The 23840-nt window shown below is 43.4% G+C and overlaps 1 protein-coding gene across 50 annotated transcripts in view; it reads left to right on the plus strand.

Annotated features, from left to right (window-relative positions):
• Window positions 1-23840, plus strand: part of trdn (triadin) — a 471335-nt gene that overhangs the window by 377960 nt on the left and 69535 nt on the right. For 48 of the 50 annotated variants that reach the window (XM_067984607.1, XM_067984633.1, XM_067984632.1 and 45 more), the window contains 5 exons: window positions 48-71; window positions 13116-13139; window positions 14410-14448; window positions 14898-14921; window positions 16590-16628. In XM_067984607.1, coding sequence (XP_067840708.1) covers window positions 48-71; window positions 13116-13139; window positions 14410-14448; window positions 14898-14921; window positions 16590-16628 — 150 coding nt within the window. The remainder of the gene's footprint in view (window positions 1-47; window positions 72-13115; window positions 13140-14409; window positions 14449-14897; window positions 14922-16589; window positions 16629-23840) is intronic. The other 2 variants (XM_067984623.1, XM_067984634.1) reach the window with 1 other exon arrangement.

Below are 23840 nucleotides of genomic sequence, written 5' to 3' on the forward strand. Positions count from 1 at the left end.
TACCGACATACTCATATTAATATTTTCCATTTTGTTTTTGTTTTTAGAGTCTGAGCCTGCAGCTGAATCAGGTACAAATATTCTTTTGAAACATTATTACAAAATCCGGGAGATTTAAGCAACATTTCTTTTAACTGAAATCCCCATACAAAACAAGAATAAAAAAGTTAAAATAATTATGCTTTCGTGCATTGCAACTCATGAGGATGACATTAAGGGTGAAATATTCTGAGACTCCATGCCACTGGTGGAATATTCAGTGGGCAGCTTATAAGAAAAAGACGTTCCATCTATTGATATTAATAGTGGAAAATAACGAGCAGTATACCTGTGATTTTTTTTTTATTCGTTCACGGGATGTGGGCGTCGCTGGCGAGGCCAGCATTTATTGCCCATCCCTAATTGCCCTTGAGAAGGTGGTGGTGAGCCGCCTTCTTGAACCGCTGCAGTCCGTGTGGTGACGGTTCTCCCACAGTGCTGTTAGGAAGGGAGTTCCAGGATTTTGACCCAGCGACAATGAAGGAACGGCGATATATTTCCAAGTCGGGATGGTGTGTGACTTGAAGGGGAACGTGCAGGTGGTGTTGTTCCCATGTACCTGCTGCTCTTGTCCTTCTAGGTGGTAGAGGTCGCGGGTTTGGGAGGTGCTGTCGAAGAAGCCTTGGCGAGTTGCTGCAGTGCATCCTGTGGATGGTGCACACTGCAGCCACAGTGCGCCGGTGGTGAAGGGAGTGAATGTTTAGGGTGGTGGATGGGGTGCCAATCAAGCGGGCTGCTTTATCTTGGATGGTGTCGAGCTTCTTGAGTGTTGTTGGAGCTTCACCCATCCAGGCAAATGGAGAGTATTCCATCACACTCCTGACTTGTGCCTTGTAGATGGTGGAAAGGCTTTGGGGAGTCAGGAGGTGAGTCACTCGCCGCAGAATACCCAGCCTCTGACCTGCTCTCGTAGCCACAGTATTTATATGGCTGGTCCAGTTAAGTTTCTGGTCAATGGTGACCCCCAGGATGTTGATTGTGGGGGATTCGGTGATGGTAATGCCGTTGAATGTCAAGGGGAGGTGGTTAGACTCTCTCTTGTTGGAGATGGTCATTGCCTGGCACTTGTCTGGCGCGAATGTTACTTGCCACTTATGAGCCCAAGCCTGGATGTTGTCCAGGTCTTGCTGCATGCGGGCTCGGACTGCTTCATTATTTGAGGGGTTGCGAATGGAACTGAACACTGTGCAGTCATCAGCGAACATCCCCATTTCTGACCTTATGATGGAGGGAAGGTCATTGATGAAGCAGCTGAAGATGGTTGGGCCTAGGACACTGCCCTGAGGAACTCCTGCAGTAATGTCCTGGGGCTGAGATGATTGGCCTCCAAAAACCACTATCATCGTCCTTTGTGCTAGGTATGACTCCAGCCACTGGAGAGTTTTCCCCCTGATTCCCATTGACTTCAATTTTACTAGGGCTGCTTGGTGCCACACTCGGTCAAATGCTGCCTTGATGTCAAGGGCAGTCACCCTCGCCTCACCTCCGGAATTCAGCTCTTTTGTCCATGTTTGGACCAAGGCTGTAATGAGGTCTGGAGCCGAGTGGTCCTGGCGGAACCCAAACTGAGCATCGGTGAGCAGGTTATTGGTGAGTAAGTGCCGCTTGATAGCACTGTCGACGACACCTTCCATCACTTTGCTGATGATTGAGAGTAGACTGATGGGGCGGTAATTGGCCGGATTGGATTTGTCCTGCTTTTTGTGGACAGGACATACCTGGGCAATTTTCCACATTGTCGGGTAGATGCCAGTGTTGTAGCTGTACTGGAACAGCTTGGCTAGAGGCGCAGCTAGTTCTGGAGCACAAGTCTTCAGCACTACAGCTGGGATGTTGTCGGGGCCCATAGCCTTTGCTGTATCCAGTGCACTCAGCCGTTTCTTGATATCACGTGGAGTGAATTGAATTGGCTGAAGACTGGCTTCCGTGATGGTGGGGATATCGGGAGGAGGCCGAGATGGATCATCCACTCGGCACTTCTGGCTGAAGATGGTTGCAAATGCTTCAGCCTTGTCTTTTGCACTCACGTGCTGGACTCCGCCATCATTGAGGATGGGGATGTTTGCAGAGCCTCCTCCTCCCGTTAGTTGTTTAATTGTCCACCACCATTCACGACTGGATGTGGCAGGACTGCAGAGCTTTGATCTGATCCGTTGGTTGTGGAATCGCTTAGCTCTGTCTATAGCATGTTGCTTCCGCTGTTTAGCATGCATGTAGTCCTGAGTTGTAGTTTCACCAGGTTGGCACCTCATTTTTAGGTACGCCTGGTGCTGCTCCTGGCATGCTCTTCTACACTCCTCATTGAACCAGGGTTGATCCCCTGGCTTGTTGGTAATATTACTCGATAAACTTTTAACTTTGCCAATAGCATGTGGTCTCAGAAAAGCTCACCCTAAGACTTCTACAGTAAATAGATATATTTTAGTGGATAATGTGAAAAAATGTTCTGTATACTTCGTACCTCTCTCCCTTAACAACTCATTGTATTTAGCATAGGTTCTTTCGCACTTGTAAGGATGGGTTATTCTAGCCATTCCATGCTGAAACATTGTTCTAGCATTATCGCCATCTATAGTTTCTCCATTACATTTTATTAAGTAGATTTAAGAAGACAGTATTCCCTGCAAAACATCTTTTTTGAGGGTGAATTGTTGTGTAATGATGAAGGGTGAGTCAGGGGAGGGGTAACTTCCGTTATTCTGCTACTACTGTACGGCAGAGTAAAAAGAGCTCTGTCTCCGTGCTGATTCTTCGGAGCACTGTTGAGGATACTTTCAATGCATCTGTTTTCATTGCCTGCTTTCTGCTCTCTAATATGGAGCTCATTTAAAAATTGTATTTTTAATTACTATGCAGCCACAAATCAGCAAAATATCACAGGCTTTATGACCAAGACTAAAACTATTAAGCAGTTGGCACAGAAACAACCCCTGTCATTTAGACTGTGTTTCCACTTAGGAGATTTTCAATTACCTCAGGGAGGGGGAAAGAAGGAGATTTGTAAAGTAGGTCTGTTCATCATGTTATTTTATGGCTATTTGCAAATGAAAACAACATTTCAGAGGGTAAAAGGTCACACGAGTGTATAAATCTAAATTAGTGATTGCAACTTTGTAAAACCTTTGAGAGAAATGTTAGCTGACACTTGCTGGGACATTATTGCTGAAACTACAGTATCTTCTTCTCAGAGCACAAGTGCATTACACTCATAACAGCACTTAATATGTCTGGATCCACTTACTACCCATAACGCAAATTGGCCTGACCTTGCACTTTTCACTTAAAGGCATTGCTTAAATGGATCAAATGTACGACAGCAGACAGGTTTCGCAAGCTATATTCGATTCTGACTTTTCCAATCAAATTTACGTTTTCTCCTTCAGCAAAGAAGAAATTGGAAAGAAGAGAAAAATCAAGTTATTAAAAAGTGTATTATGCAATTGTTTTTCATTAAAAAAACTCTTCAGCTATGAATAGATATAGGGAAGGCAAAGTGGAACATGTTTGTATTTGAAAACACTGCGATTTAATATTCAACCCTCTAACAGTTTGCATCTTTATGACAGTCAGTTCAGCTGTGGCTCTCAGGTTATAGTTGATTCCTAAAGAGTACCAGAACCCTACAAATAAAATCAGAGTTAACTTGTACAGAAATCCACCAACAAATATGCTTCACCAGCCACAACAGGTCTCAGATCATATTCTGGATCATTTTTACTTTCAGCTTGTAAATTGGACCATGTAAAATAAAAGAGGGTACAAATTCCACGGTGCTGCTGGGTTACCAGAAGTGAGCCGAGGCAGAATTGCCACCCCACTGCTTTGATCCTCCTACATCCCCAACCCAAATCCTGGTGAGGGGCCTATTTAAATAACTGGGGATGGGCACCCATGCCTATAGTGGGCAACAGGGGCACCTGCCTTGTAGAGACATCGTAACCTCAGAATGGCAGGGTGCTGCCCCAAGAGGGGATGTCAGAGCCAGGTTCAATATCTGGGGCTCCTTGAATCCAGAAACGGGTGCTCCCAAATTTCTTGGTCAATGTTCCAACTCAAGAACCATCCAGTCCCCTATTTGTAAGAACGTTCAACCTCAACCTGCTTTAGAGTCAAATAGTAAACATGAGATGTATAAACAGCTATTTCCATTGTATAATACTCTATAAGCTAGCCATAGCTGTAATAGCTGATCAACTGCAAATTATTTATCGATAAAATTACAGCAATATAACTTGAAGATTAATTCTTTGGTGTGAATATCAACACACGTCAGTGAGACAGAGCGGGCTGGATGTCATCCAAAAATGAGCCTCAAAATCAATATACAGTGGGATCTAATAATGAATAAAACTGTCTATAATGTTTACAGAATTAATTATTGGAAACATTCAATGTCATGAAATGATTTCAAGGCCATTATTCATCTCGGAATTCACTTGACAGTTGCAATCCATTTGAGCTTTGCTCTCATCATTTATGACATGATTTAAAATAGTTAATTGTGATCATCCCTACTTACTGGCCCCAAAAATCCATGGCCATTCTGATACTCCTGCTGTACCTTCAATGGGAGAATGTTGAAATGGCCAGAAACTAGGCTGGATATGTTGGGTTTTGGCCGAGCGCTGAAGTCTTCTCAATGGCCTTTTGGGGGCAGAGCCTCCACCCACCACAAATAAGGCCATCAGTGAAGGAGGGGGTGGAGCTGGAGGCAGGGATTCCATGTTGGCGTTCTCATAACCTGGCCCTTCATTGGTACCCAGTGCATGGAGACAATCTGGTCAGACCAGATTTCTGGTTAACACTGGATACTGGATGAAAGCACATCCCATTTAAGTGCACAGACTTTCACAGCTTCTGATGGGCCATTCAGTCACCTAATTGCACAGATTTTATGCCAGCAGCCCATTGCCTCAAGCAGACAACATATTTCATACCATTGCTCAATAAATTCTCAGCCACTTAACTCTTGGCTGTTTCACCTGGCTAGTGACAATCAATTCCTATTTGAACACATTGCAGAGGCAGTTATATTTTATGCAACGTCTGCTGTTACATTCAACAAAATGCTCTGCTCTCCAGCACCTTAAAGATCTGGAACTTGTATTTTAAATAGATTGGGGTAGTTCTTGACTTTGTGCGATTGTGTAAAACGGGTAATTAGTGAGTCAACATTTATTTCCATTGAAGTCAACAAAAGGCCAATTGTATTTTGGCCTTTGTAAATAGGGACATAGAGTACAAGACAAAATATGTAATGACAACTTAAAGTGTGTGCAGTTTTGAACACCCCATTATACAAAGGACATTAAACCATAAAGGCTGAGATTCCCTTAGCTCCACTCTCCCAAGGGAAGTGTGGCCTAGGTGCACCAACTTCCAGAAATGCTGTCCCCCATCACAAATTGAAAGGATGAGACCATTCGCATGGTCATGGCAAGTGAATTGTGCCTGTAAGGGTACATCAGTGGCAGCTGTCCCAATGGATGGCAGAATGCTAGACTGCCATGCCACTCTGACCCAACACAAGAGACCTGGAATTGCCTCACAGAAATAGCGCAGCAGAAGTCTTCAGCTCCCAAACAAGCCATTGGGCCATCCCTGTAAGGCAATTGATACCTCTAGAGTCATTTTGTGACCTTTATTAGGCCCATAACAAAACCTATACTTGTGCTTGACAGATATAGATTCTATTGGGACTATCGGGTGGTGTACTGGGCAGAATTTCCAAGACAGGCACAGGATCCTTCCCCAGACATGCCCCATTGAAGTGGGGGGGGGGGGGTGGTGGGTAGCAGACGAAAGAGCCTTCTCATCATGTGGTGGAATCCCAGTAAAACCAGGTTCCACCCCATTTTTTTAGCTTCCATCCAGCAGTGATGTCGGAGATGTGCTCAGGCCATAAATTGAATTCTGGGTCCATAAGAGTTATTCAGTGAAGATTCATCAGGGTGATATCAGGGATGAGAAATTATAGTTCTGATAAGAAACTTAGGATACTGGCAATATTTTGAATGGAGCGAAGAAAGATAGACCTAATAGAGGTTTATAAAATGGTGAACAGTTTTGATAAGCTGAAAGGTGAAGACTATTTACTCTAGTTGGGGAGTCAGTGACAAGGGGGTCATCAATTTAAAATTGTCATTCAGAGATTGAAGAGAGATTAGTAGAAATGTCATAATGCAGTACGTAGAATGCTTTAACACAAATAGTTGAGGCAGAGACCATTGTATCTTTTCAGGGAAAAGTAGATATGCATGTGAAGCAGAGGAAATTATAGGACTATAGGGAGAGAGCAAGGCAGTGCGATTAGTTTTCAAAATTCTAGCAAAGAGACAGCACAGGTACATTGGAAAATAGGGACAGGAGTCGGCAGTACAGGCCCTCGAGTTTATTCTGCCATTCAATTAGATCATGGTTGATCTGTACCTCAATTGTATTTACCAGCCTTTGCTTCATATCCCTTGATAACCTGACCAACCAAAAATCTGGGCTGAATGACTTTCTATGCTGTAAACTTCTGTGGTAACATGCTCTGTTCACCAGTGCTTTAAACACACTTCTGTTTAAAACTAGAGCTCTAAATGTTTAAAATATGGGTAGTACACTTCAAAATAAAGATCAATGCAGTGGAATTTCCACAGAGCTTCACCTGATTTCCCATTGTAGCTTCGATGAAGGTCAATGGAAATCTCGGAGAAACAGTTACTTATGCCAGTTCTCTGGGGTTTCTGGGTTCCAGAAAAGCTACAGCAGGAAATTGGGAGAGAACCTTTGCAGAAATTCTACCTCCAGATAAAAAGGGAAAGGTTTCAATTGTGGAGACAAGACATAGTGCACTACGACAATATTTTGGTCAACTAACAAAGAAGTCTTAGTCAAAAAAAAACCATGAAGTTAAATGTGTGGAACTCGGGCTCCTGGCACAGATCTTCACTGACCAGCAGCGGACATCAGGGATTTGGGCACGATGTCCATTAACCTCCAGACCTTAATTCCTGATAGATACTCCTGGCAGGTGAAGCTCCATGCTGGGCATTCAGATTTGTAAAATTTACCTAATGCAGTTTGTTAAATACACAACCCAGTTTCTTTGGCAAAAATAATGTACTTCTCAGCAGGATTCACTGTATCTGTAATTTAGACCTTTCATAACCAAAGAGAAAATGGTGCTTGTTACTGCATTTACAATATTAATGGTGTGGGATTTTGGTCCAACCAGCAGTGTGGGGGTTGGAGTAGTCTTGAAAAGTTTCATTCGTGTGCTTGAGAAAGTTGGTCTTCAGCAGCATGTACACTTGTTATATCATTTCTGTAACAATTTGCTCTTTGTAGAGGCATAAAGCAATAATTCCGCATTAAAAGTAAAATTAACATTTCTTATCCTCACCGACATATCTGCACACTGAAGTTTTGATCCTAATAGTTTTGCATCCTTTCACTTATTTGAAGTTGAGGAGTTCTTTCATCTTACAACATCATTCTTTTATTTTCATTTTTAATGACTGTTCCATTTCTCCAGTTGATTATGACTTAGTGTTTGTTATCACATTTGTACTATTCATTTGGGTGGTTAACCTTGTTTAATTGGATAGCTGCATTTGCATTTGATCACCCTTCATAATGTGTAATTTTTTATTTTAAGCTTAAAACATTCATTGACAAACAAGAATATGACTGAAGTTCAACTTTTTAAAAAATGGAATTGTACAAATGCAAACCTGTGTAAATGGTTTTCTCAGGCGTACTGAAAACACACCTCTTACTAGAAATTCTGGAACCAGAGGGATTATAAGGACAAATCAGACTTGGACACACATTTTCGGGCACAACCGCATTGTGTTTAATAAGATTAACAATAACACTAGTAAACAGTACAAACAGTACAACCCTGGCTTGTCCAATAAGCCCCACTGTGTTAAATTACCACGGCCTAATAAGAGAACCCTCCTGTGAAATAAACTAACACAGAACCCCCCCACCCAGCACTACAACCCTCTAAGGTTTGGTTGGGACTTACAATCACCCCCTCACACAGCTAAATGGTCTTGTGGATGAGTAGACGCAGGCAATATGCTCACCCCAAGCACCCATTGTTGCATGCAGATTCTTCCTGCATGTCTCGCTCCTGGTTCCGTACCGCCAACGCAGTATCCAAGTTCCAGTTTGAGTCGAGGTCTGTTGATGAGGAATGAAGAGCAGCGCTCAGCTTCTGGCAGTGTTCCGTTGAATCGAGCCAAGCCCCAATCGGGAGACTCGCTGTAGATTGATGCTGAGGAAAAGAGAGAAGAGTAAGGAATCTTACAACACCAGGTTATAGTCCAACTCTTTTATTTGAAAATCACAAGCTTTCGGAGGCTTTCTCCTTCGTCAGGTGAGTGTGGGATTCCATGGAAGGTTACCGCATTTATAGTCAGAGAACAATACCTGGTGATTACAGATAATCTTTCCAACTGCCTGTTGTCAAGGCAATCAAAGTGTTCAGACAGAGAGATGTTACCTACAGGACCACCGAATATATAAACGGCCAGAACAAAAGACAGAGTCAGAGAGAGAAACATCCGAAAGGAAGAGAAAGACAGAGAATAACCCGTTGTATTAAAAACAGATAACTTTTTTTCGCTGGTGGGGTTACGTGTAGCGTGACATGAACCCAAGATCCCGGTTGAGGCCGTCCTCATGGGTGCGGAACTTGGCTATCAATTTCTGCTCGACGATTTTGCGTTGTCGTGTGTCTCGAAGGCCGCCTTGGAGAACGCTTACCCGAAGATCGGTGGCTGAATGACCTTGACTGCTGAAGTGTTCCTCGACTGGGAGGGAACCCTCCTGTCTGGCAATTGTTGCACGGTGTCCGTTCATCCGTTGTCGCAGTGTCTGCATGGTCTCGTCAATGTACCATGCTCCGGGGCATCCTTTCCTGAAACTTCCTTTCGGATGTTTCTCTCTCTGTCTCTGTCTTTTGTTCTGGCCATTTGTATATTTGGTGGTCCTGTAGGTAACATCTCTCTGTCTGAACACTTTGATTGCCTTGACAACGGGCAGTTGGAAAGATTATCTGTAATCACCAGGTATTGTTCTCTGATTATATATGCGGTAACCTTCCATGGAATCCCACACTCACCTGACGAAGGAGAAAGCCTCCGAAAGCTTGTGATTTTCAAATAAAAGAGTTGGACTATAACCTGGTGTTGTAAGATTCCTTACATTTGTCAACCCCAGTCCATCACCGGCATCTCCACATCAAGAGAGAAGAGAGCAGAGAGCAGAGCCGTGAGGAACCGTTGCCAAACGGCTCTTTATATCCCCAAAACCCATCATCTTTTCTCCCACCAATACTGATAGAGGTATTTGTAAACAATTTTACAACACCAAGTTATAGTCCAACAAATTTATTTTAAATTCCACAAGCTTTCGGAGGCTTCCTCCTTCCTCAGGTGAATAGTGTGATAGAGGTATTGACTTAGGTGATCTGTCTGGAAACCTCCCCCCCTCCCCCCACCCACCCCCCTCGGGTGACCTGGAGTGACTCATAACCTTTGAAATCTTTGTGAAAAATGCTATTTCGTTTTCCCGCTCCCAGGCCTTGCACCTGGAGAGACAATGGGTGCTGATTACCGGGTGTCTGTCGTTTCCTGAGTTGATTAGCAGGCAATGGGTTTCGACCTCAAACCGATCTTGCTTAACTGGCTTCTCTCCTGGAAGACAATGGCCCGGCCATTTCCTGCCTTCCACCAGTTTCGGTTGGGACTGAGTGTCTCTGAGTTACCTCTCTGGGTATTGTTCCCAGTAATCATGTTAAATGGTGATGGCATCAATCGGCCTGGGTTCCCTTCCACCCAGCCTGTCAGTGTGAAATGTTCATTTGCATATGAATTCACCTTAGTCAGGTGAGCCTGGCTCAAAACTCCTGCCAGTCAATCCTGTTCTCTAAGCCACTCCCACAAGCTTGCCAAATAGTACAGTTCTTTCTTGGGGGTATTGAATTTAAAATATGATTCATAAAAATGGCCAGAACGCTGGTGCGACACCTGTGGCCAAATTTAAAGGCATACATCTCATTATACTTTGAAATGTGCTTTTATAAATTTGAGTAAAATGTAATGCCATCCCTCTGGAGGGCACTGTATTTATAAATACATTATTAGTGTTAGTCTACAGCATCTCTTTCCCAGCTATTCCCACCTCCCAGGGTCAGCTGCAGCGGCAGACGCATTAGTGAACCTACCATAGCTGTCATAGTACATTGGAAACTGGGTCAGGCTGAATTAAGTAGGGAACTATTTTACTTGAAACAAATTCATTGTACAGCTATGTATTTAAATGGTAAATTGTTGGTGCTAGTAATCAGAATATTAGTGAGTCTAACACCAATATCACTGATTGAAGCATACATCATCTTTAAACTGTACAAAAGGATTATGATCAATTATTTGGCATTATTTGGAGAAAGCACTGTTGAATCTAGCCAAAATATTGGGATAGATTTTCAACTTACCGCCCAGGTGTAAGACTGACGTTGCAGAATGGCCGCCAATTATAGAAATTGCCTGATTTTCATTTCCAATGAAATCAATAGAAATGAAAATGTGAGGTTTCTATAACAGGCTGCCCATCCACAATGCCAGGTTTACAACAATTGTAAGTTGAAAATCTACTCCATTGTCTTTGTAGGGAGATTAAATGATATAGAAAACGCAGTAATGGCAAAATCATGCTAACTCTATAGAAGGGAAAGGATCTCTGATAGTTCTTTCTGTATGGAGTCTAATTCAGACTTTGCCCCAAAGTCAGGGCTCTAAAAATTACATGGAAAAGAAAATCGGGCGCGGTATAAAATGGGCAGCTGATTCGCTAGGGCATAGAACAATTTCACCCCCAAAGTGTCCAATTTGATTCACTTTGGCTTTTAAATTCGATTTTCTACTTTAGAATGATTGAAGATATTCCAGCAAACCCACATATATTATAATAATAATAATAATGTATCTTTATTGAGATCCTGTAAAAAAAAAGTTAAAGTTGAGAACCAATTCTAAAAGCAATTTGAAATTTGGAATATAGTGTGCAAACTTGAGCATTTTACCTTTGAAAGAAAATTGATGCATTAGAGATGGTCTCGGGAAGAGGGGCAAGGATAATTTTGGGACTTAGGGCTTTAAATTATGAAGGGATGAGTTCATTTTCACTGCAATGAGAAGATTTAGAAGAGATAAGATCTCTGAGAAGAATATGTAATGTAGATGCAATAAGATTATTTAACTTGATTGGCACAGACTGAGAGGATCTAAAATTATAAAGCCTGAAGCAAGACCTGAGATAAGATAGAATTTATTTTTCCCATAGAGTAGTGGATATGTACTATAGACTCCTACCTAAGATAATCAATAATGTATTGATTAACACTTTTAAAAGAGATGCTTGATGAATACATGGTTGGGAACAGAAAGGAGGATAACAAGATTGGGAGCAGATAGAGATGAACAAAAGTTTTGTGGCAGGTTTTTCTGTCCCAAACCCCTGTCCTGGCCTCGGGTGGGCAGCATCGGTCTCACTCTGGGATCTCTTGGATTTCCTGTCCCAGGGACAACCCCAACACAGGACAAACCCAGCCAGGACCCACCGCCAGCAACGGGGTCAAGAAGATTGGGGCAGCTGCGTCTCTGGCCACAGTGATTCATATTGGCAACCACAAGGTCCCGATTCCAGTTTGAAGCTCTGGAGCGGGTAAAGAAAATGGCATCCAGTCCTCACTTGTCCTTCGTTAGCCTGTCCCAAGACCCCCGCAGACCCTCCAGTTAGCAGAGGTTCAGGAGCAACCACTGCAGTATGTCCTTTGGGTGCCCCCGCCAACAATCGCAACACAGAACTGGGCAGGAGGTTAGGTATGTCCCTCCTTCCTCAAACGCATAGGTGCAGCAGGCACAAACCAGGTTTTGCCCCATTTCCAGGGAAACCCAAGAAATCTCTGAGCAGTGTTAAAGGGAAAGAGACACAGCAATCCGTGTCTCCATTCCTTTCTCCTGACCCTTGTGCCTGGAGAACCGAGTGTTCCTGGGGGCAAGGGACAGGAAAATCGGCCCTATTGTCTCTTCAGTTGCTGAGGCCCGTGAAAATGTCATAGTAAAGATGGTACCAGGTAAGGATGAATAATGTATGGATAAGAGAGGTATTCTGAATTTTCATTTGGTTTACCTTTTTCGGTGGTAGTAGTGATAGTTGTTCTGGTGGTCAGGATTTTGCAGATCCTATCCATAGAAAGGTATATGCATAGAGTACAGTCTGAGGTAGAGTGAACTGTGCATGCTATGGAAAAGGCACATGATTGACCCAAGTCTCCTTCTCTCATTCATGCCGCCTTATATTTGTATATACAAAGCAGAGCCACTTTCAAATACTCAAAAATACTAAAGTACTGTGGGTTAAGAATAAATGTTGATAGAGCAAAAAAAGGAATAACATATTACAACATGTGGGTTAAAAGATGGTTTAGAACTAAATGGTTGTACAGAACACTGCCATAGTATCATCTCATATGTACACTGTAAGAAATGAGGAAAACGTTAAACATCATTTTCACATGATGGGATATAACAGCTGCTGTCGAACAGTCTTTCATGGGATAGCAAGTGTGCTGGAATTTTGGCACAGGTTGATGCTGGTGGGTGGAAGATGTGAAGCTTACCTAAAATTTCCCACAAACAGTGACAAAAGCCTTTAGCTATTGCTTCTATTTAACTGGTAGCTGTATCAACAACTGCATTTGAAATAATTAGTACAATATCATGCTGAGCATAATATAGTATTATGCACCAGTAACTTATAATGGGAACATCTGTTCAAAAAGAAAGTATCCTCAAGCACTAATACTGCAATGCTTGGGAATGACAGGACAAAGGAATGTTTTGCTAAGTACAAGGGCCAGTTAAGGAAATTTTGTAAAAGTTAAATATTTCAGAAGTAAAAATGAACAACGGACCTGCTTAACCTTATGTCACTTGGGAAACAAATTCTTGCTTGTGCACTATCCATGTCATTTTCATATTACTGAAATAATTAATGTCTGTTTTGTTTTGCAGAGCCACCTGCTGTCCCCGAACTAGGTAATAAAACATAGTTTAATAATAAAGGTATTTTCTATATATGGCAGGGAGTTTGAACATTAGATATTAACATTAGTCAGCCTGTTTCTAAACAATAGGCTCCCAGAATAATTTAACACTATGTTATGATCCTAAGTGTTGTAACAGATAACCTTGCAAGGGTGTGTGAAAATCTGGTTATGCTATTAGGTAGTTCAAATTTGCCTAGCATTCAATGAAACTCTCATACAAATCCAACATCCATGTTCCTACTGAACAAGAAAGCTGCACCACTTATATAATGTCTAGTGCTTGTGCAGCTAGATTTTTCTCGGCCCTGGCTTCCCTACTACCAGGTTCCCTGGAAGCCAGGATGAGCCCGGCAAACAAGCTGCTCAGCGCCATGAGTTAGGTCAACTTGGGGGTCTAGGTCTGGTTCCTAGACTCGACCCCCAATAAAATCTGTCACTCTGTCAGAAGCTGATTGGGACTAATTAAATAAATAACAGTACCGGAGTCATCAGCTGTGGCACTAGCGATTGCCAGTGCTGCTTGTCCCACACTCTCCTCTGGTGAATGCCCTATATGCATGCATAATGAAATGGGTGTCTGCTGCTGCCATGTAACTTTGGTTACTCCAGCACGGCCAGGAGTGGAGTTTGCTAGAACCCATTCTGTTACATTTCTGCCAGTGCAGCAAGGCTGAAGATTTTCGGCCTCATGAGATTTGGGAGAAATAACGTGAATCCAGTGTCTTATGGCTAATGTCAGGTAAAGAAAAAGGTCTCTTTGAGGATTTCCACTCCTGCTTCCTTCCACACCAAATATTTTCAAAATAGGATTCTCGGACCTTGGGGATCTGCAAGGCCATTAGAATTTTCTGTATTTGTTGACTTACTAACTAATCCATTATTCATCTTGCTGTATATTAATTTTAAAAAGTTTGTAAAATTATAATCCTGTTTTCTTATGGCCAGCTGACACTATTTTTCAGAGGTTAGGATAGGAGGTCCCCAGGAGAGAGTCGATATCTGCAGGAGGAACCCAGGAGTGTGTAAAATTTTACATGGAGACTCCTGGAGTATGTCGATATTTGCAGGAGATACCCCAAGCAGCAAAGTTTGAATTCAACTGCTCCTCACATGCAGAGACATTCTTTCCAGAGACCCCTGAGAGGAACATCAGGCCCATTGTGTGAAAATCCTTGTAACTTGTCATCGTAGAAATTAAAATATTCATGACAAATGTAATCATGCAGCTGACTAATGCAGTAATATTTCCATTATTCCAGCAAAGGTGAAGCCTGCAAAAGAAGCAAAAGAAGTTGAAGGTGAGTGAATTATATGAGGCTTTATACAGTCCAGTTACATAACAACGTCCTATTATTAATTCATTTTTCATGATTGACTGCAGAGGAGTGATAATTTGGCACCGTGATTTCCAGTCATGTTAGCTGTCAATGTATCTTCTGCTAAGACTCTTTTAAATCAGTGGCTGGAGGGCTTGGCATCTTTCTGTACAGCAGATTTAAAGTATGATTCAAAAAGAAAGTATCCTCAAGCACTAATACTGCAATGCTTGGGAATGGTAGGACAAAGGAATATTTTGCTAAGCACAAGGGCCAGTTAAGGAAATTTTGTGAAAGTTAAATATTTCAGAAGTAAAAATGAACAACGGACCTGCTTAACCTTATGTCACTTGGGAAACAAATTCTTGCTTGTGCACTGCCTATGTCATTTTCATATTACTGAAATAATTTATGTCTGTTTTGTTTTGTAGAGCCACCTGCTGTCCCCGAACCAGGTAATAAAACTTAGTTTAATAACAAAGGTATTTTCTATATATGGCAGGGAGTTTGAACATTAGATATTAACATTAGTCAGCCTGTTTCTAAATAATAGGCTCCCAGAATACTTTAGCACTATGTTATGATACTAAATGTTGTAACAAATAACCTTGCAAGGGTGTGTGAAAATCTGCTATTAGGTAGTTCAAATTTGCCTAGCATTCAATGAAACTCTCATACAAATCCAACATCTGTGTTCCCACTGAAAAAGAAAGCTGCGCTACTTGTATAATGTCTAGTGCTTGTGCAGATAAATTTTTCTGTTTTGGGGGTTACTTTTTTTTCATTTCTTCAGCTGTTCCCCCTTCCATGACCCAAGGTTAATTCTGCCACATGGCCATACAAGCTGGCGATGTGGTGTCATGGAGGTGACACCCTTGATTTGTAAAGTTTTTGAAAGGTACCTAGCACTCCAAGTCTGGAACGCGAACCAGATCTGATCTGATGTGGGTCTGGAGATACCCCTAGAGCAGCTGACTTTGAAATCTTTAGTTTTCTAAATAAATGTTGATCTTGAATTTCCACAGGGTAGTGGTGCACTCCCAGCCCAGGATGAGAATTTACACAGGGGCCTGGTTGGGAGGAACTTCCACCCACACCAAACATGGCTCCTGATGTCAGAGGGGGGTGGGGCCAGGGAAAGACATTCCCATGCTGGGAATTTTCTCAGCCCTGGCTTCCCTACTACCAGTTTCCCTGGAAGCCACGATGAACCCGGCAAACAAGCATGCTCAGCGCCACGAGTTAGGTCAACCTGGGGGTCTAGGTCTGGTTCCTAGACTCGACCCCCAATAAAATCTGTCACTCTGTCAGAAGTTGATTGGGACTAATTAAATAAATAACAGTACCGGAGTCATCAGCTGTGGCACTAGCGATTGCCAGTGCTGCTTGTCCCACCCTCTCCTCTGGTGAATGCCCTATATGCATGCATAATGAAATGGGTGTCTGCTGCTGCCATGTAACTTTGGTTACTCCAGCACGGCCAGGAGTGGAGTTTGTCAGAACCCATCCTGTTACATTTCTGCCAGTGGAGCAGGGCTGAAGATTTTCGGCCTCATGAGATTTGGCAGAAATAACGTGAATCCAGTGTCTTATGGCTAATGTCAGGTAAAGAAAAACGTCTCTTTGAGAATTTCCACTCCTGCTTCCTTCCACACCAAATATTTTCAAAATAGGATTCTCGGACCTTGGGGATCTGCAAGGCCATTAGAATTTTCTGTATTAGTTGACTTACAAACTAACCCATTATTCACCTTGCTGTATATTAATTTAAACATTTGTGAAATTATAATCCTGTTTTCTTATGGCCAGCTGACACTATCTTTCAGAGGTTAGGATAGGAGGTCCCCAGGAGAGAGTCGATATCTGCAGGATGAACCCAGGAGTGTGTAAAGTTTTACACAGAGTCTCCTGGAGTATGTCGATATTTGCAGGAGATACCCCAGGCAGCAAAGTTTGAAACCAACTGCTCCCCACATGCAGAGACATTCTTTCCAGAGACCCCTGAGAGGAACATCAGGCCCATTGTGTGAAAACCCTTGTGTCTTGTCATTGTAGAAATTAAAATATTCATGACAAATGTAATCATGCAGCTGACTAATGCAGTAATATTTCCATTATTCCAGCAAAGGTGAAGTCTGCAAAAGAAGCAAAAGAAGTTGAAGGTGAATGAATTTTATGAGGCTTTGTACAGTGCAGTTACATAACAACGTCCTATTATTAATTCATTTTTCATGATTGACTGCAGAGGAGTGATAATTTGGCACGGTGATTTCTAGTCATGTTAGCTGTCAATGTATCTTCTGCTAAGACTCTTTTAAATCAGTGGCTGGAGGGCTTGGCATCTCTCTGTACAGCAGATTTAAAATATGAATCTTATAGCAATTTTTGGTTTATTAACGTAAATAAAACACTAGAAGTAGAATTCTTGCATCGGCTCTACAAACTCATCCACCCCTCTCCAGTCGTGGAATTATAGGTAGAGTTAAGGAATATTTTGGAATGCAAAGAATACCTAAAAAAGTGGTTAAAAATAAATGAAAAGTCCAATTTTAAAATACATCCTAGCATTTTTATCCTGGAAGTGGCATATATATTAGCAACCTGTTATTATGATCTGTTAGGTCATTCTCAATATTGCCAGATTGCTAATACTAAACAGTTTAATCTTGTTCCTGAGTAGCTGAGACTCTTTCTTAATTTTCACTGTCACTGGAAAAATAGAACATGTGATGAACATTTAAATGAGTTTCATGCATAATTGTGAACTAATTTATTTTAATAAATATGGGACTTGCATATGTAAGTTTGTGCTGCATGAGGTGCTTCCGAGAAAGGTTTTCCTCTGTGCCACTCTACAGCACTATCCCATAGGTCAAAACTGCAGCATGTCTGCAAAAAGGTGCAGTCAAGCTTCAGGCCGCAGCATGTACGAGCTCTATACTGCTTGGTAACTGCTAGTGTCTTTGCAGCAGATGGCAGAGCTTGGAATGTTCCCCTCTGCTGTTCCAGACCCTTAGAAGGTAGTTACCACAGTCATTCCCAGATGGGTTTGCCAGAGCCCATAGAAATAGTTAGTGACATCTTGACAGGTGTAGCGAGGCTGGCAACACTAGCTGCTGATCACCTTGGTGCCTTCTTTCATGCAGTACCATGTAAGGCATGACATACTGTGATTGGGAGGTTTCTGAAGAATCTTCCAGTATAAAGGTTAGACATGCATTGACATATCATTGTGATGTCACTTGGGAGGTCTGCTGGTGCAGTCATCATTGGGGAGAAGAGCCTCCACCAACTACATCTGCCAAAGTGAGGTTTGCTACCTCTCTCTGCAGATGATGTGGAGATGCCGGTGATGGACTGGGGTGGACAAATGTAAGGAATCTTACAACACCAGGTTATAGTCCAACGGTTTTATTTGAAAATCACAAGCTTTCGGAGGCTTTCTCCTTAGTTAGGTGAGTGTAACATATCTGTCATGTTTGCAGGATCACCGGGGAGGAATGTCTGCCTGGTGAATATAAGATGCCCTGCTCCTAAATGTAACACTTTAATTTATGTTTCGGAGAAAAATAATCCATGCTGCTGTAATCAGGCACTTGTCAAAAATGTTGTTACCTCTTATTAAAATGTGCGTATTTATGCAGTGTACTGCTCCTGCTGTGTAACTCAAACCATAATTTTAAGCACATTAGAGATAGAACCATTTGGTAGCCAAAAATATGCCAATCAAGTTACTGCCTGGGGCACTTGGAGTGGCACCTCAGCCCAAAAGCAGCTGGTACACCCCTCTAAAGCACGATGGTGATTATGCTAACATGTTGTGAAGTCAGAAAATTCAGTTAATATTCTGGAAGTGGAAAAATCTGTTTTGCGCACATGAATTTTAATAAAATTGAGCCATAGATTTTTAGCATTTTCTGTCGTTTAACAATCTAAAAAAGTGAGATTGTTTTAAAATGTAAACCATAAATGGCATTGCAGTTGGGAACTTATCTTCAGCCTTGACTCAGAGATAGCACTTTCATCTCTGAGTCAGAAGGTTGTACGCTCAAGTCCCACTCCAACTGCAATGTCAGAGCTGTTGTTTCTCAGATAAGATGTTAAAGTGGGACCCCATTAGCCTCCTCACATGGATGTAAAAGATCCCATGGCACTATTCAAAGAAGAGCAGAGGAGTTTTTTTCTGGTGTCCCAGTTAAATTGGCTGCCATGTTTGCTGACATAACAACAGTGATTACGCTTCAAACAGTAATTCATTGGCTGGGAAGGACTTTGGGCAGTCCTCAAATGTTTTGAACAATGTATGAATGCAAGTTCTTTCTTTTGTAATGGAAATAAGGAAATAGTTCAAAAACTTCACTGTTTTTATGGCAGTTTACTGGTAAGTTTTTTGGCTGAATTTTAGTCTTTGGTGTACATCGGACAGGTGGTGGGCAGAGAAATCGCACCCACTTGATGTCATCAGCAAGAGGCCCGTGATAGTCGGACCTCATTTAAATTTTTTTGGCGAGCCACCTTCGTATTTCGAGAGCTGGTCGACAGCTCGCTTTTTTGGGACAGCCACACAGCATGGACTTGCAGCAACGGGTTAAAGGGGAGGGCTAGGATGATTGGGGAGGGGTGGGCGACAGAGAGCATTAATGAAGGGGTGGAGGGTTATCAACAAGGAGTGGGGAAGCAAAGAGGGTCATCCTGAAGCCAAAAGTTGCCAGATAAATTCATCTTTATTCTTGTCAGACCTGTTTCCAGTGATCCCTTTCAGTGATGCTAGTTCTAGCCATTTCCCACTCCATGCCACTTGAGGGTGGAATGTCAGTATTCACCAGACTCACTTCAACAGCATCCCAGTACTTCAGTACTGCACTTTGTGAATAACTAACAAGTTTGAATGCTCTTTTGCAATTACCTTTCTGAAATTTGTAGCTTTTAAAATCATTATTGAATATTATGATTATACCAGGATTATTTGAAAAGCACTTACTAATCATTTGCTACTTCAAACCATTAATAATACAGCAGTTAGGAAGTTATTTTCAGATCCCCTGACATAGAAAATCAGCGGTGTCCAATCTTTATGAAGAGTGGAGGTGGACTGATCTGTATCTATCAAATTGTAAGTGAGCTGCACGTGATCACATCATTTTTCAGTCTGGTAGAATCGTGATTAAACACCACTTCCAACCTCCAATATATTTTTCATTTCTTGGAGTCCTTGGACCATGCCATTTGAAATAGATGGTTGTGGTTGTTGAGGCCAATCATCTCATTCCCAGGATATCAATGCAGAGTCCTAGGCACAGCTATCTTCAGCTGCTTCATCAATGACCTTCCCTCCATCATAAAGTCAGAAGTGGGGTTGTATGCTGATGATTGCCCAGTGTTCTGCTCCATTCACAATTCCTCAGATAATGCAGCAATCCATGCCCGCATGCAGCAAGACCTGGAAAACATCCAGGCTTGGGCTGATAAGTGGCAATAACATTTGCACCAGACAAGTGCCAGTCAATGACTATCTCCAACAAGAGAGAGGCCAACCACCTCCCCATAACATTCAATGGCATTACCATCGCCAAATCCCCCACCATCAATATCCTAGGGTCACCACTGACCAGAAACTCTATTAGAGAGCCATAATTGTAGTCAAGAAGCTTGCACCATCCAGGATAAAGCAGAGCACTTGATCGGCACTTCATCCACTAGCTTAAGCATCCATCCCATCCATCACCAGCTTACTGTGGCTGCAGTATGTATTATCTACGGGATGCACTGCAGCATCTCCCAAACCTGCGACCTCAACCACCTGGATAGGCAAGAGCAGCAGTTGCATGGGAACACTATCACCTTCAAGTTCCCCTCCAAGTTGCACACCATCCTGACTTGGATATATATCACCAGCCCTTCATCTTCACTGGATCAAAATCCTGGAAATCCTTACCTAACAGCATAATGGGAGCACCTTTATTACACGGACTTCACCTGTTCAAGAAGAAGGCCCACCAATGGCAACTAGGGATGGGCAATAAATGCAGTGTTGGGGGCATTAATAATTAGAAAGGCACTGCTAAATGATTTGATAATGTTGGTGTTTTGGCAATGCAAAGTGATCTTCAATAAGCCAGCCACCTAAAAGCCATTGGCTGAAAAGAGGACAGAACTGATGCCTCTGCAGTCTTCAGCTTCCAGCTCCTTTGCAATGTACCTCAAGGTTTCACTTCAACCAGCAGATGAGTAAAATAATTCACTCCACAACACTTGTTCTTTTGGAATGTAGAAGGAACCATTCTTAATTCTCTTTGCTTTAACACATACCTGATCAGTTCTTTCATGAAGCAAAGGCTAAGCCCAGTAATTCTTGTTTAACCAACTCTAAATGTTTTTGTGTTGATAAAATGATTGTGGACCATTTCCAATGTAAGAAAGCCTGGATTGGCTGATATTCTTTAACAAAGGTCCCATTTGTAAATCGGCAAAGATCTCTGCTTAATTTCTGTTCACTAAGCTGTTCAGATATCTGCTTCTTTTAGTCTTTTAATTGCTCTGAAGCTCTGCTCTCCTCCATATGACCTCAGTTATGAAGATACTAGCCAGCAAACTTTTATGTTTATAACTGTACTTTTTTTCACGAATTCATCACATTAAAAATGTCACATCAAAGAAACCATAGTAAAGATCATGAGAAGTCAAACTTGTTTTATGCAACTAAACTCTTTATTTTGCTATTTCTTTTGCCTTTACTTCCGTTTTTCTCTCTCACTTCTGTTTTTTTCTGTCCTTCAATTCTGTTTTCCACTTTTATTTTTACTACTTTCTTATTTCTTTTTCACTTTCCCTTCTCTTCTCCTTCCTTACTTCTCTTTTTTCCTCTCTCCTGAGATTTCTCTGAAATTTCAACTGAGGAGAGAGTGACAAAGATTTGGGTGGGTGATGCATCTTAAGCTTGGCTGGAAGGTGTGCTGCAGCATACTGGTCAGGGAGAGAATCTGAAAACCTCTTGGTTGGTGGCCTACTTTAGGAAGCACAGTTTGTTGGAGAGGGAGAAGGGCACAAGTGTTAGCAAACTCAGATTCAGCAGCCTGGCATGAGCTTCAAAGGCTGTTTTGGCTTCAGTATGCATTCACAAAGCCCTGATGGCATCCATCTCTCCCACTCCCTGCACAAAGCCACATATTGCAATTAATGAAATGTATTCACCTTCTGAAAAACCCAGTGATGCAAACAACTGACTTGCTGGTGGGAATAAGCTGGCGGTGCTGTTGGAGCTCGGTGGGAGTGTACATGGCATGCCTCTCACTTCTAACAGTGCTGCTCCCCCTTCAGCCATGACTCGTACTATCAGGCAGATTCCAACTGGAAGGACAGTGCAGCACTGCTGGAAACATGGGGCTCGATATTGCCAGGGCTGCAGGTTCGCGACGGGGGGGCTATTGGGCACGTGGGTAACGCGCCCGTGAAATCAGTCTGCCCCGCGCGCGATCGCAGCCTAATTGGATTCACTTACCTGGTCTTCCGGGTTCCCCACTGCTGATCTATGCGTTGGGAGGACTGCGCATGCGCAGTAAGCTCTGTCAGCTGGAGGAGCTGTATTTAAAGGGGCAGTCCTCCACTGACAGATGCTGCAACAAATAGGAAAAAATACAGCATGGAGCAGCCCAGGGGGAAGGCTACTTCCAGTTTAATGATGCCTCACTCCAGGTATCATTAGATGGGGTGAGGAGGAGGGGGAGGACAGAGATCTTCCCCCCCGGCGGGCGGGAGGAAGCAGCCTGCCTCTGCCACCAGGAAGGCCTGGCTTGAGGTGGCAGAGGAGGTCACCTGCACCACCAACATATCGCCCACCTGCATACAGTGCAGGAGGCGCTGCAATGACCTAAGTAGGTCAGCCAAAGTAAGTACACTTACTCATTCCCCTACACTCCGTCTGCCACATCACTGCCCCCACCCCACATCTCCTTCTGCACTGCCAACACTACTCTGTCACATCACCCCTCATACCCACTCAAACCTCATCCTCATCTTACCTGCACTTACTCACCTCGCCAGTACTCATCCCGCCACTACCACTCAACCCAATCCTCATACAATCTCATGGCTCTATCTCATACTCACCCTCTCATGTATCTCTTTCATGGTCAGCCTCACTCAACCTGCCACTACCTGTGCTGCAGCCACAGGGCATGCATCACATATGTGCAGTAGGAAGCGTAAGGCAAACGTGTTGTGAGCATGAAGGGGATGCACAAGGATGTTTGAGGGTTTGTCATGGTTTTTACTTATATTTAATTTCTGATCAACTCACATCACATATTATATTGGCACCACTACTGCCACATCTTTGCGAATCTTGTCTGGTTTGTGCAATAGTGACCTTTCCTGAGGACAATGAAGACCCACAACTGATGCCACCCATTGTGTCACTGCAAAGTGGGTCTAGGTGTATTTGCAGGGCTCTTTTGTGCAGCCGACTGAGAGACATCGGCGATGTCCCTGGTTGCACCCTGGAAGGATGCGGAGGAGAAGTTGTTGAGGGCAGTGGTGACATTGAGAGCGACAGGTCAGAAGATGGTGCTCGGGCCAGCCAGGAGCAGCTCGGCATGAAGGAGGCTGCAGATGTCCACGACTACATGTCGAGTGACTCTGAGCCTCCGTGTGCACTGCTGCTCAGAGAGGTCCAGGAAGCTGAGCCTCGGTCTGTGGACCCTGTGGCGAGGGTAGTGCCCTCTGCGACGCATCTCTCTCTGCGGTTGCCCTCCCTCCTGCTGTGCAGGTGGATGCGTCACAGCACTGTGTTGTGGAGCTCCACGTGTCAGAGGTGGACGGCTTGGCCGACGAGGCTGGTGATGCTGTTCACCCTCCGAGGAGGCCATGACTGCAGCTACGGCGGCCCGCAAGGTAGGTACATGTCTCTGGACCCCGGGGTAAGTGTGCAAGTTGATGAATTTGATTGTCAGGAGGAGGGTGGTGGAGGCCAAACTTTGTCCCAAGTGACAGAGTGGCCTCCTGCAATGAGTGAGGGTCTCCCCCCCCCCCCCCACCTGTCAAATAGACCTTTGCAGCTGCCACAGGCTGACAGCTGCAGCACGTCCATTTCAACTGGGAGTGTTTCCCCCAGTACGGGAAACAGTCCCAGTTTTTTCTAAAATCCCACCCCTCCTGACATATTCCCTTAATCAGGTCTGTTAATGACCCGAAATAGCAAGGTAAATACTCTCAAGTGGCACCCTGCCGGCTTTAATTGCCTGCGAGTGTCCCACATGCAGGGGCTGCGCGCGCACGTCGGCGCGTCTGTGGGGAACCCGGAAGTGGGCGGGTTGGAGCCGGGCTCCCGACCCGCTGCAGGATTCCCCGATTTTTGAAGCCCCCCCCCGTCAGGAACG

Source organism: Heptranchias perlo, chromosome 5 (genome assembly GCF_035084215.1).
Source record: "Heptranchias perlo isolate sHepPer1 chromosome 5, sHepPer1.hap1, whole genome shotgun sequence".
NCBI classification, from domain to species: Eukaryota; Metazoa; Chordata; class Chondrichthyes; order Hexanchiformes; family Hexanchidae; genus Heptranchias; species Heptranchias perlo.